Consider the following 24,865-nt stretch of genomic DNA (forward strand, 5'->3'; position numbering starts at 1 on the left):
TCTTTCCTGCAGCATCTTTACTTTTGTGGAAATAAACCTTGTTCTCCTTCCAAGAGGTGTGCTGGGTGTATTTCCCTAGTGGGTTGAATTTTTTCTGGTGCGACTGTTGAGGGGCTTCTCTACACTACATCTCCAATTAGTCAAAAGCGGGACCACGATAAAGGTGACCTCGGAAACATCACACTCAAAACTACAAAAAAGCAGCAGGATCTAGATTCCCAACATTTGCTGCCAAGTAGTGGAAACGACTCCCACCCCGCCCACTCTCCAGGCTGAACAGTTTTACTTGACCTTCAGGAAAGCACTAAAACCTCTGCTGTTCACCCGACTCCGACTAACATTGTTCCTTCCCTTGCAACACGAATGTCAACACGAATGTTAGTCAATTCCTAAATTAACACCATGTTTATTTGACCTCTATGCTTCTCACATGTGCAACTGGCTTATGTAAAAGCGCCTTAATGCCCATGGGCTTAGTATGCTTTATAAGTGGAAAAATAAATAAAAACACCCAAACTGTGACAATTCCGTCCAAAGGTCAATAGCCCTTTACAATCCCACGTGTGCAACAACATACCTCTTCTCGGACCAGAACCCCAACAAGACTAGTCATTCAACATACCTAACCCATGCATCTGTACAGAAGTCCAGTACAGGCGACCCAGTATTCTCTGATGAGCAAATCACAAAAATACAAGTCCAACTTTGACTTGGCACCCACCCTCAAAATACAATCCCACTCCTTGGCAGAGATATCCTATCCTAACTCATCAGCCCAAGCATGTCTCAATCTGAAACCTTCATAGGCATCATCTTAAAGAAGGTGGAAAACTATACGAAGCGGGGAATCAAACAAATAAGCCGCCGGTTTAGTCCTCATGGGAGCATCCATCACCCGTCTGACAAAAGAGCCTACAAGTCTGCATACATCCTGAATTCTCTCCTCTCTAGACCAAAATTACAACTAAGAAGCAAAGATACCATTCGCACATCACTCCAAATATCACCAACCTTCAGAATCCCCTTCGTAATCCAACTGCGTCAACACAAGGTCTTATTTCCGATTTGCAAACCAGGGTTATGCCACAGCGAAGTCCTATAATGCATCCATAAATTCTGACCATTACTAACAATCCATGACGCAAGTGCAGTCCTGGCAGCAACAATGGAGGGCAATTTAGTAGCTAAACTGGGCATCTTTCCCATGGAATATACATTTCCCAAAGCATATTGTGAAATCCTATCCCTCTCTATAATCATCCGAAGTGTCGAAGAAGCACCCCTTTCAGCAAAGAAGTGAGCAGACTTCAACAAAAAACCCCTATCATAGTTTTCAAGAACAGGGTATCCAAAATCACCCTCCCGTACACTGCGCACTAGAATGTATTGCGGAATTCTAGGTCTATTGCCCTGTCCCCACAAAAATCCCTGAAAAACCTTATCAATCCGCCAAAGTAACTTCTTCGAAAATGTCAACAGGAGGAACTGAATGATGGAATACCTTAGGCAAAAATACCATCTTAATGGCGTTGACTTTAGCCTGAAGATTCAAAGTCAGCTGACCCTACTTAACATCAAACAGGAGTGCCTCAATCAATTTATTTACATTAAATTCAACTTTATTTACATTAAATTCAACAATCCTCCTCGGATCCCGAAGAAGATAGACTCCCAAAGTATTTAACACTTGAATCCGTCCATTGACAATTCCACAACACTAAGGCCCCTCAAGGAATGGACGCATGAAGAGGAAAAGCCACAGATTTCTCCCACTTTAACTTATGACTCGATAGACGATCTACATCCATACTTTTTAACAATACCCCACTTCTATTTGGGTTAGTTAGGATCACAGTCATATTGTCTGCATAATATAGAACCTTAATCTCCCTATTCCCCTACCCGTAAGCCCTGAACACCCCCGCTCCTGCCTAACATAAGCTGCTGAAGGCTCCAAAGGCAGCTTGAAAATAAAAGGCGACAGCTGACACCTCTGCCTAGTACCCCTAGATAAAAGAAAAGGGGACGAACGTTCGCCATTCACCCAAATCCTTGCCATAATAGACTAATGCAAGGCACCGACCGCTCTCAAAAAACTTGCACCAAACTCCATTTTATGCAATGTACAATCCAAGAACATCCAATTAATTCGAGCAAAAGCTTTTTGGGCATCCAAATAAGTATTTTCTACTTCACTATCAGGGAATCTCAAATACTCCACCCAACAGAAAGCCATTATATAGCTCACAGAGGAACAGTGCCAGTCGAGAACTAAAGGACCTACAAAATTCCACAGGCAAACCATCTGATCCCGGAGATTTACCAGTATTAAGTTAAGTTGTTCTATGGCCACTAAAACTTCTGCCACACTAACCTGAGCATCCAGAGCAACTGTAACCATCCGCAGACAGGTTAGGAATATCAATGTTATCCAAAATATCATCCAGGTCAGATCTAGACGGAACCAAATCCTCAGTATACAAAGACTCATAAAAAACTGAAAACATTCACAAACATCTACCTTTTTCACCACAGCTACGCCAAGCTCAGTCTCAACCCTCTGAACATACGATCTTTGCACCACACCTTCAATTTATTAGCCAGAAGCCTACCAGCCCTAGCCCCATGTTCCCAATATTTCGGTTTCATAAAGAACAACCCCATCTCTGCCGGTATATCAACTTTCATTTCAAAGCCTCCTTCAGCCCTGTCCATCTTCACTTTGTCATCCACACTCGTCAACACATAGTTGTTGCAAACCCCCAAGTTTCCCTTTCAAACGCTTCAAGTCATCCAACCCAGACTTTCTAGAACGTGACGTCCAATTGATCAGCTCCCCACGAATCGTTGCCTTAAAGCTGTCCCAAACCATCAAAGCATCAGCCGAACCTCTATTCTCCTAAAATAAAGTAATAAAGTTCACTAAATACTCAAGAACTAGACGATCCTCCAATACGAATATCTTTAGGCGCCATCTAAAAAAAGTAGATCTTGTGTCCACTAAGGCCAACCCCAAATCAATCATGGAATGATTAGACAGCCCACGCTCCTTATATTAACAATAGCAGTCTTTTCAATAAGCCTACCAGAAATCAAGAAATAGTCAAACCTTCAATACAAGTCATGCACCGGACAATAAAACGAGTATTCCCTCTCCCCAGGATGCGTCAAATAACCACCAAATCAAACCCTTGTAGAGAATTCCAAAACTCCCTACTTGCCCCCAAACAAGTATATCTGCAAGATGTGAACGGTCTACTTTGCAATCAAGGACACAATTGAAGTCGCCACCGAAAATAATATTCTCCCCACGCATATCATGCAGCATTGAAGTGTATTAGTTCAGATTCATGGCGGCTTGTAGTTTGGAAAGGACTCAAATTAATTTAGTAGCATTCCCCAATCCATTTCTATCTCGCTGCCCTTCTCCCGCCTTTTATTCTGCAAAAACTGTTTCAACAGTGGTTACCTATCTCTGTACATCATTCAGCCATTGTTCAAGTACAAGTCCCTTTGAACATTTCCAGGATATTGCCATCAGCCTTGTTGCTAGTAGCACCATCACGCAGACTATTTCTTTTTTCCGTTTCTTCTTTTTCCCTCCTGGAAACATTCCTGACAAAAGACATTTTAGGGGTACATTCAAACCGTTCCCTCACAAGGTTAACCTTCTTGATTACCCATTGCCAGAACCGTCTGAGCACGGAGCACTCACAAAACATATACCAGAAACCCAATGACTCTTGCTGATATTTTGGGCATCTGTGGGAATTACTCTGGCTTATTGCATGTCATTTGTGAGGGGTAAGATAGACTAGATGTAGGGCATTGATTTATATTGGTTTAAACCTGGCGCTCCTTGATACTTTGTTAACTTGCAAGCAAATCTTGGACAATCCCCCCCCCCCTTCCAGCGGCTTGCCTATAATCACCCTTCTCCCATTTCGCCTTCACCTTTAGTTGGGTTAGGGTCTTGCTATCCTGTAGTGCCCAGATATTAAAGGTCTCTCCCTCCCCATGCCCAATATGGTGTGCAGTAATGGTGTCACTTGGGCCTGCTCTCTTACAGATTCCCACTTAAGCCTTAAGGACTTGAACACCCTGTCGACATTAGGGAATTGTCCTGTCGGCACTTGGAGGAATTTTTCAGCTCATTTGGTAAAAGACAGCATCTGCCCACCATCAAATAGATCCCCTAGCAAGGAATAGCCAGCCCTGGCACATTGTCATCTCCTAAATCCCTGACTATTGTCTCCAGTTTTTAGTCTGCCCTTATGGGAATGCATGGGCTGTACCCCCTTCAAATGAAGCTTAGTACAGACGCACTTCAACACCAGCTGCACTACATGCACTATGTCCTCATGTGTCTCCACAGCAACTCGAACCCCTAACTGTACCAATGACCCCCAGATTAAGGTCCCATTTTTTCCATGTTACACGTACTCCCACCTAATTGCATGTTGAATCTGGGATGCTAGAAAGTAGACTTTAAAATCGGGGAGAGCAAGCACTCCCCTCCTGGTATGTCGGACATAATGTATGCAGTGCTACCCGGCGCCTTCCTCCCGTTCACCAAAACTGACAGTTTATTATCCAAGAGCTTAAAGAAAGTTGTTTTAATCATGCGTGGAATGATCGCAAAATCAGTCCAAAAACCTAGGTAGGATCACCATCTATCGCATATCGCACTCCCCCCAATCAATGATAGAGGAAGCCTCCTCCAGAAGATCAGAGTATCCTCCATGTCAGCGAGTGTACTTCCTGTATTGTACTGGAATTTATCTGGCTTTGTGTGGTGGATGTGTATCCTTAGGTATCAAAAGGAGTCAGTTTCCCACCAGTTCATCCAGTGTTGTGTGGTTTGTTAGCGGGAAGACAGTCGACTTCGCGTTATTAATCCAGAACTTTGACAGCCTCCCAAGGTTTCCAGGGATGTTTAGCATGTGCAGGTGTGGTTCCCGTACATATAGTTGTACATCATCCGCATACAGGGATACAAAGTGTGTATATCACTCTACCACAATGCCATCCGTTTTAAATTGCCTTCTAAAAATATTTGCGAAGGGTTCTAGTGCCACAGCAAATAGTAGAGGCCATTCATAGAGTTTACAGGGGCTGCCGGACTATGTGCAACAATCCCCACTAGAGACCGCAGCAGACCAGCACAAGGAACTGGACACATGCCACAAATGGCTGAGCTGGGCCAAGTATCTGCACACCAGTCACTCAGAGATATCAAAGTCTCGGAACTTAACATTTTCAAGGAATCCTACAGTGCATACAATTACAAAGGGCTGCCCGGTCGATATGACCTGAAATCCAGTGAGTGCCACAATATGAACCCAGGCACACCCACAATATAATGGCCCGAGTATCCTTATTCCTGAAGTTGCACATGTGTTGGGGGAAACACCACTGAAAAAATACCCAACACTAATACACTAACCACAAATTCTAAATCTACACATGAGTTCACAATATCCTGACAGACTACCTTGCATCATTAATCAACATATCAAAATGACTAAAGCTGCATTTCACTAAAACTTCCTAACCCAACAGTATCCTGTAGTAAACAAATTATATATGTTAAAAAGGTGGCAATAATTCACAACTTCTATGTATACTTAGCTTTCCAAGTGGCAGATTCTAGATTTCTTTCTTTCAGAATCTTCCTGACATACTGACTCTGGCATATTTTACACAGCTGAATGGGGGGTTGCTGATATTCATTTGCAAGAATAAGCAAGCAATAATTTGTGTAGAGGTTTACAATGGAGAGGATGCCTACTCAGTGGCCCAGACAAAATAATGGTAATTTAATTCCAGAATTTTCAAACTAGGTACATGCATCTCAAAGCTCTGAATTTGGGATGGTATGATTAACTAGCATAAGGATGAAAAGAATGGAATTCTGTGCAACAAGATTATATTTTCATGGATACAAATCTAGTTTTAGCAACCAGGGAGAAGGCGTCAGCCAATGAAATTAAGCCTGGGTTCCCCGACAACCTAACAGTATAAGCCAGTGCTCCTTCCCGAGGGAGGTACCTTTCCGAATCTGGCATGTTGTACCACCCCAGCACCCTTCCCCGCTCCGACACAAGCAAAACCCTCTGCGCCCCTCAGCTGTTCATCAGTGTCAGCTTCTTGTTTCCTGCCATTCCCGCCTCACAGAATTAGAACAGTGGGAAAGAAACCTCAGAAAGCATTGTTTAGGACAGAAAACATAGCCCAACTCATTTTAATACAGTACACCTGGTAACTACAAAAGCTCAAAGACTGTCCTGACTTTCTTTATAACAGATGACAATAAAGGGCTAAAGAACAACGATTGCTTCCAACACCTTAAAGTAGAACAAAAAACTAAAATCCTACAAGATACTTTCCTGATGATGTGATCAAACAGAATGATACACTGAGATTTTATACATCAAAATGATAAATCTGTTTCTTCAAAAATCACCATCTTTTCATAAACCTTCTGCATCAAATTCACCTGCAACTGATCAGGAGGAGTTATTTCTGGTGATACAGGAGGAGTATGTCCAATTGACGTAATCTTCTCTGCAGCAGATACTGGCTTTAAAGGTTCTTTTGTAGGCTCCAACATGCCCTGAAGAAAAAGAAAAGTATAAAGCAATACTATACAAGACCACAGCGTTTCAATATGGTGATATTCATATATTTAAACTTCTGTAGCAGATAAAGGAACCAAAATAATTGGTTCTGTTAATACAAATATGGCAGATAGAAATAGGTACTCAGAGTATGGAAAGCTACCCAATATTTCCGCTACAAAGTGCACAGGAATGTTTTGAAAGGGAATAGTTTCTTACCTGTAACTCCATTTCTCCAGCATTGGCATCTTTCATGGATTCACATGCTTAGAATATTCCCCGTCAGGCTGGGAATCCTTGGTAAATTATATAGACTTTTTCATAGGAAAAATTGCAACACTTTTGTTCCTATCTATGTCGTTTTGGGCCGCCTGCGCCACTAGGACGTAGAAGTATAAGTAGCCCCGCCCCCCGCGGCTCCCTCAGATTTCGAGCCCCAAAGTAGTATGGGGGGACATCTGGTTTGCATGCCAGGGGAGGCCGGCGGGCGCATGTGAATCCATGAAAGATACCAATGCTGGTGAAATGGAGTTACAGGTAAGAAACTACTCCCTTCTCCAGCATTGAATCTTTCATGGATTCACATGCTTAGAATAGATTGTATAGCAGTATCCCCCAACATTGGAGGTGTGTATGCAAACCAATATCACCATAACCATAATGCATATTTATCATGGCAAAACATCACCTTATAGTATGTTAACAGTGAAAACATCACACTTCAAAGTACATTAGCCGAAGGATGCGACCCCTTAATTGGGGTTTACCTTATTGAAACAGGTGCCGTAGGACTGCACGACCCATCAGTGTATCCTCAGCATGTTGCTGTTCGAGGCAATAATGCCGGGTAAACGTCTGTGGTACCGACCAGGAAGCCGTCTGACAGATGTCTCCTAGCGGAATTCCGGACCACAATGCCGTCGACGAAGTGGATCTCGTCGAATGGGCCCTTCGACAATTCTCCAGCGGTTTTCCTTTTGTCACTCAAAAGCCGGAAATAGTAGACACCCATCGGGCTAGTCCTTGTTTTGAGATCGGTTTACCTTTAGCCGAAGGGCCATAAGCTACAAATAGCTGTCTCGTGTCTCTGAAGCTTTGAGTGCGATGGAGGTAAAATGTTAAAGCTCTTTTCACGTCCAATGTATGGAGAGTCTTCTCCGCAACCGACGAAGGTGTTGGAAAAAACGTCAGCAGCACTATAGAAGAGTGCTTATGGAACATGGTAGGTACTTTAGGAATGAAATGATTAGTAGCCAACACGACTTTATTACTGAAAAATCTCAAGTACGGTGGATCGATCACTAAAGCTTGTATTTCTGACAGTCGTCGAGCCGAAGTAATAAAGCCAATTTCCACGACAAAAATTTCAATGACGATGACATCGCCTCAAAAGGGGGCTTCATCAGCGCTGCCAGAACCAGGTTAAGACTCCAGCTTGGAGGAAACTTTTGCGGGAGGAAAGGTTCGGAACAATCCTTTAAGGAAATGTTTAATAAGCCGGTCACTAAATAACGGAGTTGAATGTCTTTTCCGAGTAAATCTCGAAATGGCAGCCAGATGCACTTTTATGGATCAAACAGACAAGCCTTTTTGAGCTAGGAGTAGCAAGTATGGTAGAAGTTGTTCCGGTGATATCAAGCGGGACCAGACCTGGTTGACCTGCGCACCATATGCAGAATCTCTTCCATTTGTATGAATATGAAGCGTTCGTGGACGGCGCCCTCGCCGGTTGCAAAATGCGACGACAGTCGGCTGGAATCTCTAACGTACCAAACTCGGAGAAATCAGGAGCCAGGCTGTCAGACTGAGGCTGTCGGGGTTGTGATGCCAAACAACCCCTTTCTCCTGAGACAGAAGTTTCAGGATTTTCTGGAACCTCATTGGTTCTGCCGCTGAAAGATGGGAGTAGATCGGAGAACCACACTTGTCTGGCCCAGTACGGGGCCACCAGGATCACCCGACATGGATATCTGTGGATCCATTGCAGCGTCCGACGTATGAGCGGAAACGGGGGAAAGGCATACAGAAACTTGTCCGTCCACGGGAAAGAGAACGCTTCCCCTAGTGAGTCTTGCTGTGGCCACCTGCTCGCGTATTGTGGGCATTTCTTGTTGTCTCTCGTTGCAAAGAGATCGAGGGCCGGACGACCCCATTTCTCGAAGACACGGTGTAGTTGTTGGTCGTTCAGTTCCCATTCGTGTAGTCGATTCATCTCCCTGCTGAGAGAGTCTGCTTGCACGTTTTTGACTCCTGGCAAGTGGAACGCCAATAGATATATCTTCTGCTGAAGGGCCCGATGCCAGATCTCCTGGGCTTCGGTCAACAGAGTTCTGGAGCGAGTTCCTCCCTGTTTCCTTAGATAAAACATTGTTGTTGTGTTGTCGGTCATAATCCGTACAACTGATCCCTTTCTTCCCCTGTCCGTGGAAGAAAGGATTTCAGGGCCCAACGCAACGCCCTTAATTCCAGCACATTGATATGAAGGTCGGACTCCTCCGATGACCAACGCCCCTGAACCTGTAGGGAATCCAGATGAGCTCCCCATCCAGCTAGGGAAGCATCCGTCACCACGGTCAACTGGAACACCGGTTCTAGCATGGGCATTCCCTTTGTCAGATTTATGTCAGATTTATGGAAACTTCCACCATTGAAGCGCCTGCACGAGTTTGCTGTTGATGGTCGCATAAATTGACCAACGCCCTTGACTCTGTACCCATCGATCCGCCAAGAATTCCTGAATCGGTCTCATGAAGAGACGACAATTGTTGATTAAGGTTATGCAGGACGACATGGTCCCCAGTAGGGACATGTACCTTCGCACTGTCACTCTGGTGTTGACTTTGCAATCCAATGCTTTTTGCTGCAGTTTCAGAACCCTTTCGACGGATGGCTTTACCAGTCCTGACTGTGTCTGGAACTCCGCCCCCAGAAAGACCAAGGTCCTTGATGGCAATAAGGAGGACTTTTTGAAGTTTATTGTGAAGCCCAAACGTTGTAGGAGGCACATCGTGGCATTCAGACTTTTCTGTGCCCTTTCCGGAGACAATCCCCTCACTAGCCAATCGTCCAGATAAGGGTACACATGATGACCTTCTTTCCTTAACCAGGCTGCTACTGGAGTCAGACATTTCGTGAACGTCCTGGGAGACTATTTCAGTCCGAATGGGAGGACCTTGAACTGATAGTGGGTTCGTCCGACGACGAACCGTAGAAATCTTTTGTGTCGTCGACGCATCGGGATATGGAAGTATGCGCCCTGAAGGTCTAGCGACGACAAATAATCTCCCGGTTGTACCGAACGGATCACTTCTTGGAGTGTAAGCATCTTGAATTTTAGATTCTTGAGCAGTTTGTTGAGAGCTCGTAGATCTAGAATGGGACGTCATTTTCCATTGGGTTTCTTGACGACAAAGTAACAGGAGTACACTCCGTCCTCTTTCTGCCACCGGGACCAGTTCTATAGCCCCTTTCTGCAGCATAAGCGTCACCTCTTGCATTAGTATTTGAAGGTGGGGCTGCGTTGAGAACACCGGTGGAATGCGTGGTGGCTTGCCCTTGAACTGTAGAGAATGGCCCAGATGTATCGTGTCCAAAACCCATTGGTCTGTTATGCGCGCCCACTCGTCGACGTGACAAGACACTCTGCCCCCCAGGACGTTCTGTAAGTTGTCATTGCTGGCTTTTGGCCCGTTTATCCTTCGTCGATGAGGAGTAGGCGCCTTGTCTGGAGGTTTGGTAATCTCTGCCTTTACGAGTAGCTTGGGCTGCACGTCTGTAGCCTTGGGAAGAGTAGGAGGGTCTGCTGAAACCTCGGTCTCTAGATGATCCAAATCGGGAGTTACCTGATGCACCTCTGAAGGGACGAAAGGAACGAAAATTCCTACCACTCTGGAGGGCTCCAAGGGAACGAGCCGTGTCAGAATCTTCTTTCATGCCCTTTAAGGCTTCATCCACTTTCTCCCCAAACAGGTGTTCTCCTTCGCACGGCATACCCATTACCTTATATTCTACCTCCGGTCTAAACGTCGTGCACTTAAGCCAGGCTTGCCTTCGTAACTCTACGCCATTGTTGATTTGCTTAAAGCCTGATTCGGCCAGGTCGACAGCAATGTTAATGGAATGATTGGAGGCCTCTTCTTCCTCACATACGAGTAGCATGGCAGACTTCCTGTGTTCCTCTGGCAGATGGTCCAAGATAGGAGCTAGTCGATGCCACATCTCCCTATCATACCTGGCCATAATAGCCAGGGAGTTGGCTGCTTTAACTGTAGTCGCTCCAAACGATAGCACTTTCTTCCCAAAAGCATCTGGTCTCCTGGCTTTGCTGTCTGGCGGGGTTGTGCATTTGTGTTGCGACTTTGCCTTTCTGGCTGCCGCGGCAGATACCACTGATTCCGGCGAAGGTTGAGACGTCAAGCACTTGGGAGTCGATTCCGGAGCCTTGAATTTCTTTTCCAATCGACCGTTTACTACCGATTCTGAAAAAGGGTAACGCATGGTTTTTAGTCCCTCCTGCCAGACATGGTCTAAAATGGGGATAGCAAATATCGCCTTTTTTCTCTTGCCCATATGATCGAACAGAAAACAATCTTTTTTCTCTTCTTCTGGGACTAGGCCAAACTCCGCACATGCCTTACCCATCATGGCATGGAAAGCACCCACATCATCAGGTGGTGATGGCTGCGCCGGACTCATCGGAGTTTCCATCTCTGCTTCAGAGTCCCATGTAGGGTCCCTTGAGGGGGATAACGAGATGTCTGAACCCGACCCTTCACGTTCCGACTCTGACAGTTCTCCTTCCTGTGGACGAGAACGATCTTCCTCAACTGGGTAAGCGGTAGGAATTCTGGATGGAGGGCGAGGAGCCGGGCCTGGCTCGTCGACTAGCGAGGCCTGTAACACTGTTGGGACAAGCTGAGGTAACCGAGTGTCCAACCGCTCCAACAGCTTCTGTAATGTGTTCAACACCTCCAGGGACAGAACAGCCTGGGGATTCAGTAAGGAAGAGGTAACTGGAATGGCACTTCCACTAAAGAGCGACCCCGAACCAGTTGGTTGTAATCCCAGATCGGTTGGATGTGCGACCGGATCACGGTCATCCTCCACCGACGAGATGGAGAAAGCAGCTTCTGGATGCAGCAAGGCCTCAGGCGGGATCGGATCAAAAACCTCCGGTTGCCATCCCACCGACGGGGCCACTGTCGACGATGACATCTTTTCCATAGGCGCTGTTTGACCCGACGAAATAGCCGTTGGAAGAGCCGTCGCCGAAGACAAAGCAGGCGTCGACGACCGGATCGTCGTCGATGAAGTCTGTGGAGCAGGGCCTTGAGGCGTTCCCGCCGTTTTTGACCTTGGACTTGTGGGACGAGGACTCTCGACTCGAGGTAGACTTATGACGGTCTCCTGAGGAGGATTTTGATGAGTCTTTTCTCTCCTTTTTAGATGAGGAGGAAGACGAAGCCTTATGTGAAGAGGAGGACTTCGCAGGATGTTTCTCCGAGGGGCGTTTTTCAGATGAGCGCGATTTCTTCGCCGGAGGCTCCGCCGACCCTGATCGACGAGGGGGGTCAGGAGACTTAGATCTCGAGGCTGTAGTGCCTACCTCCGATGCTGGGTATGCACCCACTCCGTCATTGAGCCAAGTAGCCAGGCGTCTGTTGCGGTCTTTTAGGGTCTTTTGTGAGAAGCCTCGACAGATCTCACAAGTGTCCGCCGTATGATGAGGGTGAAGGCAGTAAATACAGTCCATATGCCCGTCTCCTTCATATACTTTAAGACCGCATGTAGCACACGGACGAAATAACGCCTTTCCAGACATTCTTCAAAAAGAAATAGTCGAAGAAGAAGAACGCACAACCTAATAAAATAGATACTTGAGGTAATCCCACTACTTTGGAAGACGGTTGAAATCTGAGGGAGCTGCGGGGGCGGGGCTACTTATACCTCTACGTCCTACTGGCGCAGGCGGCCCAAAACGACGTAGATAGGACACAAAAGTGTCAACATTTTTCCTATTGAAAAGATCTATATAATTTACCGAGGATTCCCAGCCTGACGGGGAATATTCTAAGCATGTGAATCCATGAAAGATCCAATGCTGGAGAAGGTACACTCCATTTTTGTGATCATAATACACAAATTATTAAGCTTGTGACAGTTGTAAGGGTGCAAGAGGAGAATGAAACCGGTGGCATGCTTCTTGGCATAAACTTATTTAATCAAAATAAAGAGGAAAACTCGGCCCCCTCGTCCCCCAACTCTAATAGGGGTTTTCCTGCCTCTACGAAGGATTCTGTCCGAATGTCCAAGTAAATGAAAACAGTCCACCATCGAGTGTCAAAATGCCAACTTCTGTCCCCCTCACACTTGTAACTAATACTAAAGCGGTAGTGGATTTTCTTGGTCCAGAAGAATGGCTCCCTTCTTCTGGACAATGGACTCTAGCTCCAATTGCAGGTGTGAACTTCGCCTGAGCGAATGACTCCCTTCCCCCACGTCTCAGATCCTTTACAAGATAAAAAAAAAAGTTCCAGCTTGTGGTGCTCAGTCCAAACTCAAAAGGTAAAGTTCCAACTCAAACATCATTCCTTATTGCCCACAGTTTTCATCACTATTGGGTTCCTGGAGTAGGCCTTCACTTCTGCAGGTATCTTTTTCACAGTATTTTCACAGAGCCTTCCCCGGGACTTCTTCTGCTTTGCTTCATGGTATACAATGCCAGGGTGTAGGTCTTCCTTCCTCTGGTCTCTTTTGGCTTGCAGTTTCACTGTAGCAGGGGGAATATCTCCCTTACCCTTGTGAGGCAGTTTGCAATGCCAGGGGAGAAGGGGGGTGGGGTGGGTGGGGTTGTACCACTCCCATCCTCTGGCTTTGGTGTACCAAGAAACTATCTCCCTTATCTTGCTACTGTATTCTCACAGGTCTACTCCACCAGGAGGAATGCTTCTCTTGCCCTGGTCTTCCTTTCACCTGGTTTTACTGGCCTGTATGTGTGGGTCCCAGGCCCGCAGGATTCTGATGCTTTCCTTTGGCAGCCCTGGTTCACTTTCCTGACAGATGCTGTGCAGATTGCTCTGGATGGCCTTGCTCACCCCGCTGCGAAGTACTGTGCTGATGAAGAGGATTTGTGATGCTCTTCTCAACTGAGTAACTTTCTCTCTTGAAAACTTCCAAAGCCCCACCAAGCATTCCTGCAACACTGGTAACCTTTGAGGGCCTGGTCTACATTCTCCGGGTGGTGTGCTACTTGGTCGTGTCTCTGGTCGGGTTTCTGCAGGTTTGGTTCGCCTTTCCATATCCTGCAGCAACTCTGCAGCACTATGATCCTCGCTGGCAGCGTGTCTGCCTCTGAACGCAACATCCAGTGGTCTTAATTGCTCCGGAGGTTGGCCCCTTCCGGGCTGACGACATCGGCGAACAGGGAAGAAGCTTCCCAGCAGGTCGGTAAGCATCCCAGGTGCAGTCTTTGAATTCCTCTGCTTTCCGGCTCTCACTGTCCAGGCTCCACCAGGGATGACTTCTCTCTTGGTTCCTCCATACAGGTTTGAACACTGTTTGAGTCCCTCCTTACTTTTGATGCTTATAGAGTCCACATTAATTGGAACGCTTACTTTGGTTACGCGGGGCGTTCCTCATGGCTCTGAACTTCTTTGTCCCAGTAATGCCATGGTCAATCTCTACTGGGTTAGTTGGATTCTTCCTCATCCCAGTCTTCCAGTGCACTTCAGGTGGGTAATCCGTACCCTTCCTCGTCTAAGTTTTTCTCATGAGGGTTGTTTTATCTACCCCATACAAATAGATGGAAGTGTGGCGAACTAGTGTGCCCCATATAGGGTATGAGGATGAGAGAGGTTTTGGTGCAGTGTGGAAATTCTGCGTTCTCCCCGGGTAGTCATCCCTAGTCCCATAGGGGGCGGGGGTTGGAGGGGTCAAGAATGATAGAGAGTAGCACAAAGGGGACTGTATTGGAATGTGTCATTTGTATAGGGTCTTTATCCCATTGGTATGGCCTCAAAGCACTGTTGGTGAAATGCTGTGCGGGACCATAGTCCAAGGTTTGGGAAAATTGATGAGGAGTTTAGAATTTGTGTGTGCATATTGGCCAAAGCGAAGTTGGTTAGGGGTGGTCCGCTCCCTGCTAGCTACCCATATCGAGCTGGCAAGTGGATGGGTGCTTGGACATTGACAAGAGTAGTAGAGCTCCTGTGTCCAGCTAGACCACATTTTTGCTGTTTAGGATAACTGCAGTCTAATGGTAGAGGTGTTGTGCAATATATCATCGGGAAGTGGTGTATGATTGCAGATGCGTGCGGGTTGGTGGCTTTACCTTTGGCTATCTACTATAAGCATGGAGTGTGATATGTACCAATGTTCTCTGGCTGGCTTATGGTTATTAATTGATAGGGGAGTAGTTTCATACCTGTAACTGCATTTCTCCAGCGTTGGTATCTTTCATGGATTCACATGCTTAGAATATTCCCCGTCAGGCTGGGACCCCCTGGTATATTTATAAAGACCTTTCATATAGGAACATTTTTTGACACTTCTGAGTACTATCTACGTCGTTTTCGGGCTGCGTACGCTTGACCCACTAGGATATAGGGATATAAATAGCCTCGCCCCGCGGCTCCCTTCAGACTTTAACCCCAAAAGTAGAGGGGACATCTAGAGTTTGCATTCAGGGGAGGCCGGCGGGCACATGTGAATCCATGAAAGACACCAACGCTGGAGAAATTGAGTCACAGGTAAGAAACTACTCCCTTCTCCAGCATTGGATTTTTCATGGATTCACATGCTTAGAATAGCTTATACAGCAGTACCCCTAACATGGAGGTGTGCAATGCAAACTAAAACTATCCAAGCCACATATGCAGTTGGGTATACGAAAAACCTCCATCAAGGTACACTGACAATAACTAAACATGGGACAATGACGAGTGTATGTATACCCCTATATGGGGCTTACCTTACTGAAACAGATGCCGAAGGACCGCTCGCCCCATCTGCTCATCTGCCGCATGTTGTTGCTCTAGGCAATAACGCCGAGTAAATGTGTGCGAAACCGACCATGATGCCGCTTGACAGATGTCCACCAATGGAATTCCAGACCATAACGCCGCCGATGACGAGTTGGATCTTGTTGAATGAGCTTTTGGGTGTCTTTCCAATGATTTTCCTGCTTTAGAGCGACAAAAAGCAATAGTCGACGACACCCAATGGGCCAGTCCTTGTCTAGAGATCTGCTTCCCCTTTACCAAAGGTCCATAAGCTACAAACAGTTGCCTTGAACGTCTAAAACCTTGAGTACAAATGAGATAGAACTTCAAAGCTCTTTTTATATCCAACTTCTGGAGAGTTTTACCCGCCCGCAGAAGAAGCCGTTGCAAAGAATGTTGGAAGAACAATAGAAGAATGTTTGTGGAATGTCGTCGGCATTTTAGGAATGAAGTGAGGATTGGTTGCCAACAATACGTTGTCTTTGAAAAACCGCAGGTATGGAGGATCAATGACCAATGCCTGTAATTCCAAAAGCCTTCTTGCCGACGTAATGGCTACTAAAAAGGCCATTTTCCATGACAAAAACTTCAACGATGACATTGGTTTGAACGGAGCTTTCATTAGTGCTGACAGTACTAGATTCAGGCTCCAGTTTGGTGGAAATTTCTTAGCTGGCTGGAAAGGTCAAAAAAGGCCTTTCAGGAAATGCTTCACCAGTCGATCGCTGAAAAGAGGTGAATGTCTTTTTCAAGTAAATCTCGAAATGGCAGCTAAATGAACCTTAATAGAGCCAAGTGTAATAAATGTGGCAGAATTTGCTCTTCTCTGACGTTTTAGGGGTCTACCCCGGATGATCGCTGTACCATATACAGAATCTTTTCCATTTACTTGCATACCAAGCGTTCGTAGATGGAGCTCGTGCTGCCTGTAAAATTCGTCGACACTCAGAGAATGTTCAAGTCCCCGAACTCTGAGAAGTCAGGAGCCAGGCCTTCAGGTTGAGGGAGTCTGGATCGTGGTGCCAAAACATTCCTATGTCTTGAGATAGAAGTTTCAGAATCTTCTGGAACCTCACTGGCTCCGCAATCAACAGTTGCAGTAGATCTGAGAACCACGACTGTCATGCCCAATAAGGAGCCACCACAATCACCTGACATGGGCACTTGTCAATCCACTGGAGTGTCCGCCGGATGAGTGGAAACGGAGGAAACGCGTAAGCAAACTTGTTCGTCCACGGGAAGGATAACGCCTCCCCCATCAATCCGGGCTGTGGCCTCCTGTTTGCGAACCGTGCGCACTCCTTGTTCTCTTGGGCAGCAAACAGATCCAGGGATGGATGACCCCATTTTCTGAAGACTTGCTAGCTGACCATCGTCCAGCTCCCACTCGTGCAGTTGGTTCAGTTCCCTGCTGAGTGAATCTGCCTGTATATTCTTTACCCCTGGAAGATGGTAAGCCATTATGGTGATATTCTGTTCGAGGGCCCAATGCCATATTTTTTGAGCTTCGCTCAAGAGCATCCTGGACCGTGTGCCCCCTTGCATCCAGAGATAGAACATTGTTGTTGTATTGTCCGTTAGTAGTCTGACAACCAATGCTCGTATGCGCGGCAGAAAGGACTTCAGAGCCCAACGTACCGTTCTTAACACCAGCACGTTGATGTGAAGAGTAGACTCCGCTGGGAACCATTGACCTTGAACTTACAGGGGCCCTAGATGAGCTCCCCATCCTTTCAGCGATACATCCGTCACTACCGTTGCTTGAAAATACGTCTCCTGCAGGGGCATACCCTTTGTCAGGTTGTTCGAGAGCTGCCACCACTGAAGTGCCTGCAAAAGATAGTGGTTGATGCTCAACTTGTCTGACTAGAGGCCTCGACTCTGGGACCACCGGTTTTCCAGAAACTCTTGTATCGGCCTCATGAAGAGACGGCAACTGTTCACCAATGGAGTACAAGGTGCTAAGCAGCAACATGCATTTTCTGACTGACACCCTGGTGCCCACTTTCCATTCCTTTGCCTTTTGAGTCAGTTTCTGAATTCTTTCCACGGAGTGCCTCACTAGCCCTGATTGGGTTTTGAACTCCGTGCCCAGAAATACTAGTTCCTTAAGGGCGTAAGCAAGGATTTCTCGAAGTTGATCGTAAACCCCAAGTGCTTCAGAAGTTGCATGGTGGCCTTTAGGCTTGCTTGAGTTATGCTCAGCGACGAGCCTCTTATCAGCGAATCGTCTAGATACGGATAAACATGATGACCTTTTCTTCGAAGCCACGCTGCCACTGGAGCCAAACACTTTGTGAACGTCCTGTGAGACGACTTTAGTCCGAAAGGAAGTACTTTGAACTGGTAATGGTTCCGACCGACTACGAACCTCAGAAATATTCTGAGTCTTCGACGCACCGGTTTATGAAAATATGCGTCCTGTAGATCTAACAACACCAGAAAATCTCACGGCTGTGCTGATCGTATGACCTCCTGAAGCGTAAGCATCTTGAACTTTAATCTTTTTAGGGTCTTGTTGAGGGTCCAATGGTCCAGAATGGGTCGCCACTTGCCATTGGGTTTTTTGACCACGAAGTAATGAGTAAACTCCCAGGCCCCTCTCGGCCATTGGAACGAATTCTCTAGCCCCTTTTTGCAGCATAAGCTCCACTTCTTGATGTAACATGGGAAGATGGGGTTGCGACGAATACACAGGTGGAATTTGTGACTGCGTTTCCTTGAACTGCAGAGAGTGGCCTAGTTTTATCGTGTCCAATACCCAGCGGTCTGTTATACTTTCCCATTCGTCGATGCGACGGGCCACCCTTCCTCCCAGGACGTCCTGTAACATGTCATTGTTGTGACTTTGACTGCCTGTCTTTTGTGGACGATGAATATCCTCTTCTCGAAGCCTGGTAGTTTCGGCCTCTTCGCATTGCCTGGACAGCCCGTCTATATCCTTGGGAGCCGTATGATGGCCTGCTGAAGTTTCGGTCTCGAGATGCAGTAAAATGGGAATTTCCTGATGCTCCGCGGAAGGGACAAAAAGATCAAAAAGCCCTTCCACTTTGTAGGGCTCCCAACGACCTGGCCGTATCCGTATCCTCTTTCATACCTTTCAAGGCCTCGTCGACTTTCTCTCTGAACAGTTGGTCACCCTCACATGGCATATCGAGTAACTTGTACTGGACTTCCGGTCTGAAGTTAGTACATTTCAGCCAGGCCTGCCTTCTCAAAACAACTGTTTATTTTCTTAAACCCGCACTCCGCCAAATCCACGGCAATGTTAATCGAGTGGTTCGACGCTTCTTCTCCCTCCCGGACTAACATGAGCAACTTTCTATGTTCCTCAGGGAGGTGTTCTAGGATAGGGGCCAAACGATGCCACATCTCCCTATCATACCTTGCCATAATTGCCAGCGAGTTAGCTGCTTTAACCGTTGTCGCTCCTACAAATAGAATCTTTTTTCCAAACGCATCCTGTCTTCTAGACTCGTTATCCAGAGGGCTAGAACATTTGTGCTGCGATCTGGCCTTCCTAGCTGTTGCAGCCGACACAACTGACTCTGGATATGGTTGAGCGGTCAAACATTTAGGCGTAGAGTCTGTAGCCTTGAACTTCTTCTCCAACCTGCCCTTTATTGCTGGTGAAAACGGATGGCGCATGGTCCTCAAACCTTCTTGCCAGACGTGGTCTAGAATGAGAACTGAGAAGACAGACTTCTTTTTCCCCATATTGTCGAACAAGAAGCACTCATTTTCCTCTTCAGGGCTCAGACCAAACTCAATACAGGCTTTGCCCATCATCGCATGAAAAGCGCCAATGTCGTCCGGTGGTGATGGCTGAGCCAGGCTCCTAGGTGCCTCCATAACCGCTTCCGACTTCCATGTAGGATCCCTCGAAGGGGATGAGGATACCTCTGGTTCCGACACTGAATCTTGTAACTCCCCTTCTTCCGGGTATGAGCGTGGTGGTTCCTCGCTCACTGGTCGGGAGGCTGGATTTTCCGTAACCCGCACAGAAAAACCCGGTTTGTCGTCGGCAGGTCTCGCCGGCATCCCCGAAGGTGCGTCTACGAGGGGTAACTTCTCATCCAACCGCTTCAGGAGAGACTGTAGAGTGGACAGCACTTGCAAGGATAATATAGATTGAGGGTTCAATAAAGACGACGAAGCAGGGACATTTTGCCCGCCCAAAATCGTTGATGATGCAATTGCCTGCAACCCCATATCTACTGGGCCAACCTTCTGTTCTCGATCCTCCTCCCTGGATGATACTGAGAAGGCCGCCTCCGGCTGTAGTAAGGTCTCCTGCAGAACCACATCGTACACCTCCGGCTGCCACGCCCTTGGAGGCTCTACCGTCGACGAGGTCAACGTGGATACGTCCAATGTCGCCATCATATTCGCTGGGGCCACTACAGGCATTGCCTGTGTCGACGACAACCCTATCATCAACGACAGAATCTCTGTAGACGATGGTATAGCCTGTGACGCAGACTTTTGGCGATCGCGCCTTTTTTGAGCCAGATTTATGCCTCTTCAAGTCTCTACTCGAGGACGACCTGTGATGGTCCCCTGAGGAGGAGGTCTTCAAAGGATCCTTCCCTTTTTTCGACAAAGAGGAAGAAGACGACTTTCCTTGTTTTCAGTCCGCACGTGGCACACAGGCGGAATAACGCCTTTCCGGACATTTTCACGAAGAAAAAACTGTCAAGAGTAGAACTCAACCTTGTACCGAAGTAGAAACACGAGGTGCTCCCGCTACTTTGGAGACGGTTGAAATCTGAAGAGAGCTGCGGGGGCGGGGCTATTTATATCCCTACGTCCTAGTGGGTCAAGCGTACGCAGCCTGAAAACGACAGATAGGACACAGAAGTGTCAAAAAATGTTCCAATAGGAAAGGTCTTCATAAATATACCGAGGGTTCCCAGCCTGACGCCGGGAAATATTCTAAGCATGTGAATCCATGAAAGATCCAATGCTGGAGAAGTTAAGGAAACATTTCATGTAGGACATAGGATGTTAGAAAGCCCTTTGCATTGATATCAGGTTGTTTGTGCAACTTTCTTTGCAATGTTGGAGAGTGAAAGTAGCTTGAGTCGGCGTAGGGAAGCAAGTCCGGCAGTGACATTGATGCAGAATCAGGTTTCTGTGATAAGCATGCCTGCAAGCTGATAGTTGTGGGAGTCAAGTGGTCGGAGAGGAAGGATGTTTTTGTCACAGTATTGGGTATTCTATAATATAATCGTAGTACAGTAGGAAGGCAGCAGCAATGGCAGAGTTTAGTAGGCATGTTTGTTTAGAGGGGGCAGGAGCACGACTGTAACCCAAAATGTTTCTTAAGAGTAATTTCAAGGGCAGTGGGGTGAGGGTAGGGCAGAAGGAAGACTGGAGTAGATGGGGCGTTTCTGGGGAGATTCTGAAAAGGTCAGGGAAAAGGTAGAATAGAGTGCTGCAAGAATAAGGATCTGGAGATGCATGCTGAAGGGTGGGTGGAGGCCAAAAGGTAATTACAGTCTGGGCGATTAAGCCAGTAAGATGCAATGGGCTCAGTAGATTGAGAAAAACCTAAACCAGGATTTCTGTGCGTTGCCAGAACTCCTGCACCACATATTGGATAGTCCAAACTCTCCTGCAGGAATACTATGAGCATCTGTGTCCTGAACAGTGCCAAATAACTGACTTTGGAAGGTTTAACCAAGATTAGAGATTCAAACAGAACTATACCTCATGTCCTTCCAAAATCTCAGGAGCCAGTTCGAAGAAAAAAAAGAAAAAAAAAAAGAGCATGCCAACAGCAAATCATCAAGGTACAGAAAGGCAAATATGTGGTCTGTGTTTATGAGCCAATCCTGAAGGATTTGTGCCAGAACCTATCAATCTGAAGACATTTACTTAGCAGCCTCTAGTCCAACACCTTTCTTGTTAAGCAGTAAATTCCATGAGTACCAACCCTGGGCCACTTCTGACATGGGAAAAAGTTCAAAAGCCTCTTTTAGGATAAATTGGAAAATCTCTAACAGGGGACACAGAACAAGCATGAGAAGGTGTCTAGGGTTTCTTCAGGAAGGGAGATATTAATTGTGGGAGATCCTCTGCAGCACCCAACAGTATGAGGTTCCATACTACTATTCAAGGTATGAAAGATGGCGCCTGCCCCCAAAGGCAAGAGATGGAAGAAAATGAAAAACCTAGGTTTTGCTGGGAAAGCAGATGAACAGTGCTTGCCTAGAACATTACCGTGATCTAGCAACAGAAGTGCAATCAGCAGAAAAAGTGGACAATTCTTCAGAATTGCTCTTTAATCTGTCATCCAGTGTCATCTGTTTTCTCCTAAAGAGATATATGGCACCAAAAGCTTTGGGGTAGGACCAAGCCTGATTTGCATATGGTTTTTCCCCTTCTGTAATGGCTTGGCAGGCTGAAAAAAGATGGTCTGGAGGGTTGCCCAGAGCTTAGCCCGTGGTTATGATTAATTCAAAACCTTCCAGCCATCACCTTTCTGTTTTACCAAAAGCATGGCCAACAGCTTAGACTGCAGACACTGGACACCTTGGAAAATCCAGACTTCTCAGCCAAGCAAAGCATACAAGTACAGGTCCTGTGTTCGTGAATTGTATCACACAGTCAGCTAAATCGTGGACAGATGTAAGCAGATGCTGCAGTCACTTGCCCATCAATCATTAGCTGTTGAAATAGTACTCTCATATCAGGGGGAAGATATGTGCCTGCATTACTCATGTCCCACATCCAGAGAGCAGAATGTTTTTTGACTCCGTAAGGGGCCACAGAAAGGCTGTGGGCCTGGCTCCCACAGCAGCGACCTGAACAACCAGATGCTTAGGTAGGATGGACACAAAGGAACAATCCAAAGGGGCAATGCGATTCTTATTCACAAGCCTTAGAAACCAGTGGTAAGAAAGACTGCTTCTACCACACAGACATGATCTGATCCGTTAGCAACTTCACTAAAGGGAAGAACTGGAGGCAACCCATTCCAAATGTCTGAGGGAAAGGACCTTCCTCTCCACTTCAGGGGCTTTTTAGGATCAAGGCATCCAGGGTACTGTGCCCCGCTTTGCAGAAGGAATACGTTACTTACCTATAAACTCTTCTGCAGCATTGGTATCTTTCATGGTTTCACATGCTCTTGAATATTCCCCATCAGGCTGTGAATCCTCAGTAACATTAAAGCAGTTTATCTTTAAACTTTCAAACTGTTTGTTACTCTAGTGCTCTATTAGTGTAATTTTCGGTCATATTGACCACATCCAATTAGATAGGTCCCCTTAGCCCCACCCCTGGTGGCCATCTTCAGATTTGGCATCATATGTGAAGTGGCAGTATGAGCCAAAAAGAGTGGTAGGCGGGAGAGTCATTCCTGGAGATTATACAGCAGCACATATACCCAACCAGAAAAATGGGTAGAGGCAAGCGCAACAGAAGTAATCAAACTCCTCTCTGGAACACTCACCTCATGCAAACAGGTTGAGAAGCACTGGCTGGCCAACTCAGGGCTCCTCCCTGTAATCCCCTTGTGAAGGTGCGGATTGACCTCCACATGGCTGTCCTGCAAATCTCAAGCAGGGGAACACTGGACAGGAAAGTCCTAGTAGACGCCATGGATCTTGGTGAATGTGCTCTTGGTCTTCCTGGAAGGGGCATGTTGGCCAGACGATGGAAGTGGGAAATACATGCAGACAGCCATCTTACAATGGAAGACTTCGAAAGGGCGTTGCCGTTAGCGACAGGTGCAACAAGGTTTCCAAAATAAGCGCAGCAAGAACCGAAACATGTCGGTTTTCAAGAAGCTTAATTACTTAGCACTTTCATTTGAAATAATGAAAATATTGATTACAAATGTTTTCTGGGTGTGAATATTTGAGATGCAGATCACTGCATTATATGCAAACATGCATACATTTGTCAACATGTTTCATAAGAGAACTGGATAGCATAATTGATGTACCCATATTTTTGTAGAAGAGATTATGCAAGAGTTTGAAGTGTCTTTGGAATATTTGTCTCGTCAAGTATTTGACTTATCAAGTCTGTATAATGAGAAAAAGATCTCCATTGCATACAAAATAGATATTGCAGTTATTCTATAAGATATTTAGATATGAGGAAAAACATATATTTGTAAAGTTACATTTCCAGAGCTTATGCCAATTTAATCTTGGTGGCACAACCAGCACATTGCTTAAAAGAGCAACAGAGTACATGTATTGTTAAACAAAGAATTTCAAGTAGACGGACCGTACTCTCGAACAATAAATTCTATCCAGCACGCTGCGTGACACCGTTTCACAGGACTAAAAGGATACATCGCCGACTAGCCCTTAGTGTTGGTGTCACAAATGATCAACTGGAGAGGTTATGAACTACCATCATAGGGTTCTCCCAACCCAGGTCAGATTTCATGTTTCACCCTTGAGAGAAGTTACTTATACATAGTGTAAACCGCAAGAATCATGGATGTCACCTTTATGTGAATGTGGTGCTGTGGAATCTATTTCACTTCATTCTGTTTTACCCAAAATATTAGAACATTATAAATATTCCCTCAAGGCGAGTGGTTCATACCATTAAAGACCTACACTTATTCTTACTGTCAGCACAGACCATCGATATTGCCTTTGCTTTATGCACTTTATTTGGCCACAGCATAGATTAAGAGGACTAAAATTAATAGCAGACCTGTGGCGTTTGCAGTTTAGCTGGATGTTTTGACTATTTAAATATCTTGACCTTACACTTATAATACTATTTTGTTCTTTGCTCATGCACACTTAATGTATGCAGTCTGGCCTTTCAATATACCCCACCGTCGGATGTTTTTAAATATGGATTTTCATCTTATCCTTTTAAATTTGAGGAATGTTTTTGTTATCAGCTCCTTGTTGGATTGTATACATTTACTTCGAACGACGTAAAATCCAAATGAACAGATGTGATGATTATGCCAATTAAGAACATCTAACCTCATCATCCCCATACGCAATGAGATACACTCGCTATCTCCTGAAGCATGCTTCAGATGCAACTCAGCACGCATCACCTACAAAGCAGTCACAGCCAAAGCGCCACTTTTGCTGCCTGAGAAACTCACCCTCCACGGAGGTCAACGACATTTAAAAAATACATTTAAAAAAAAGACATGCCAGAGGGAAAAGTTAGGAAGCAGGCCTTTGCATGCTATGCACCCTGTCTTTGGAGAAATGTAAAGTAAAAGAAAACTTCCCTCTCCATTCTACATTT

General features: G+C 46.0%; 1 protein-coding gene across 4 annotated transcripts in view; it reads right to left on the minus strand.

Annotated features, from left to right (window-relative positions):
- AFTPH (aftiphilin) overlaps nucleotides 1-24,865 on the minus strand; it is an 826,627-nt gene that overhangs the window by 194,516 nt on the left and 607,246 nt on the right. For all 4 annotated transcript variants that reach the window (XM_069608171.1, XM_069608173.1, XM_069608170.1 and 1 more), the window contains one exon: nucleotides 6,500-6,616. In XM_069608171.1, coding sequence (XP_069464272.1) covers nucleotides 6,500-6,616 — 117 coding nt within the window. The remainder of the gene's footprint in view (nucleotides 1-6,499; nucleotides 6,617-24,865) is intronic.

The sequence above is a fragment of the Ambystoma mexicanum genome, chromosome 4q (assembly GCF_040938575.1).
Source record: "Ambystoma mexicanum isolate Mex_15411 chromosome 4q, UKY_AmexF1_1, whole genome shotgun sequence".
Taxonomy (NCBI): Eukaryota; Metazoa; Chordata; class Amphibia; order Caudata; family Ambystomatidae; genus Ambystoma; species Ambystoma mexicanum.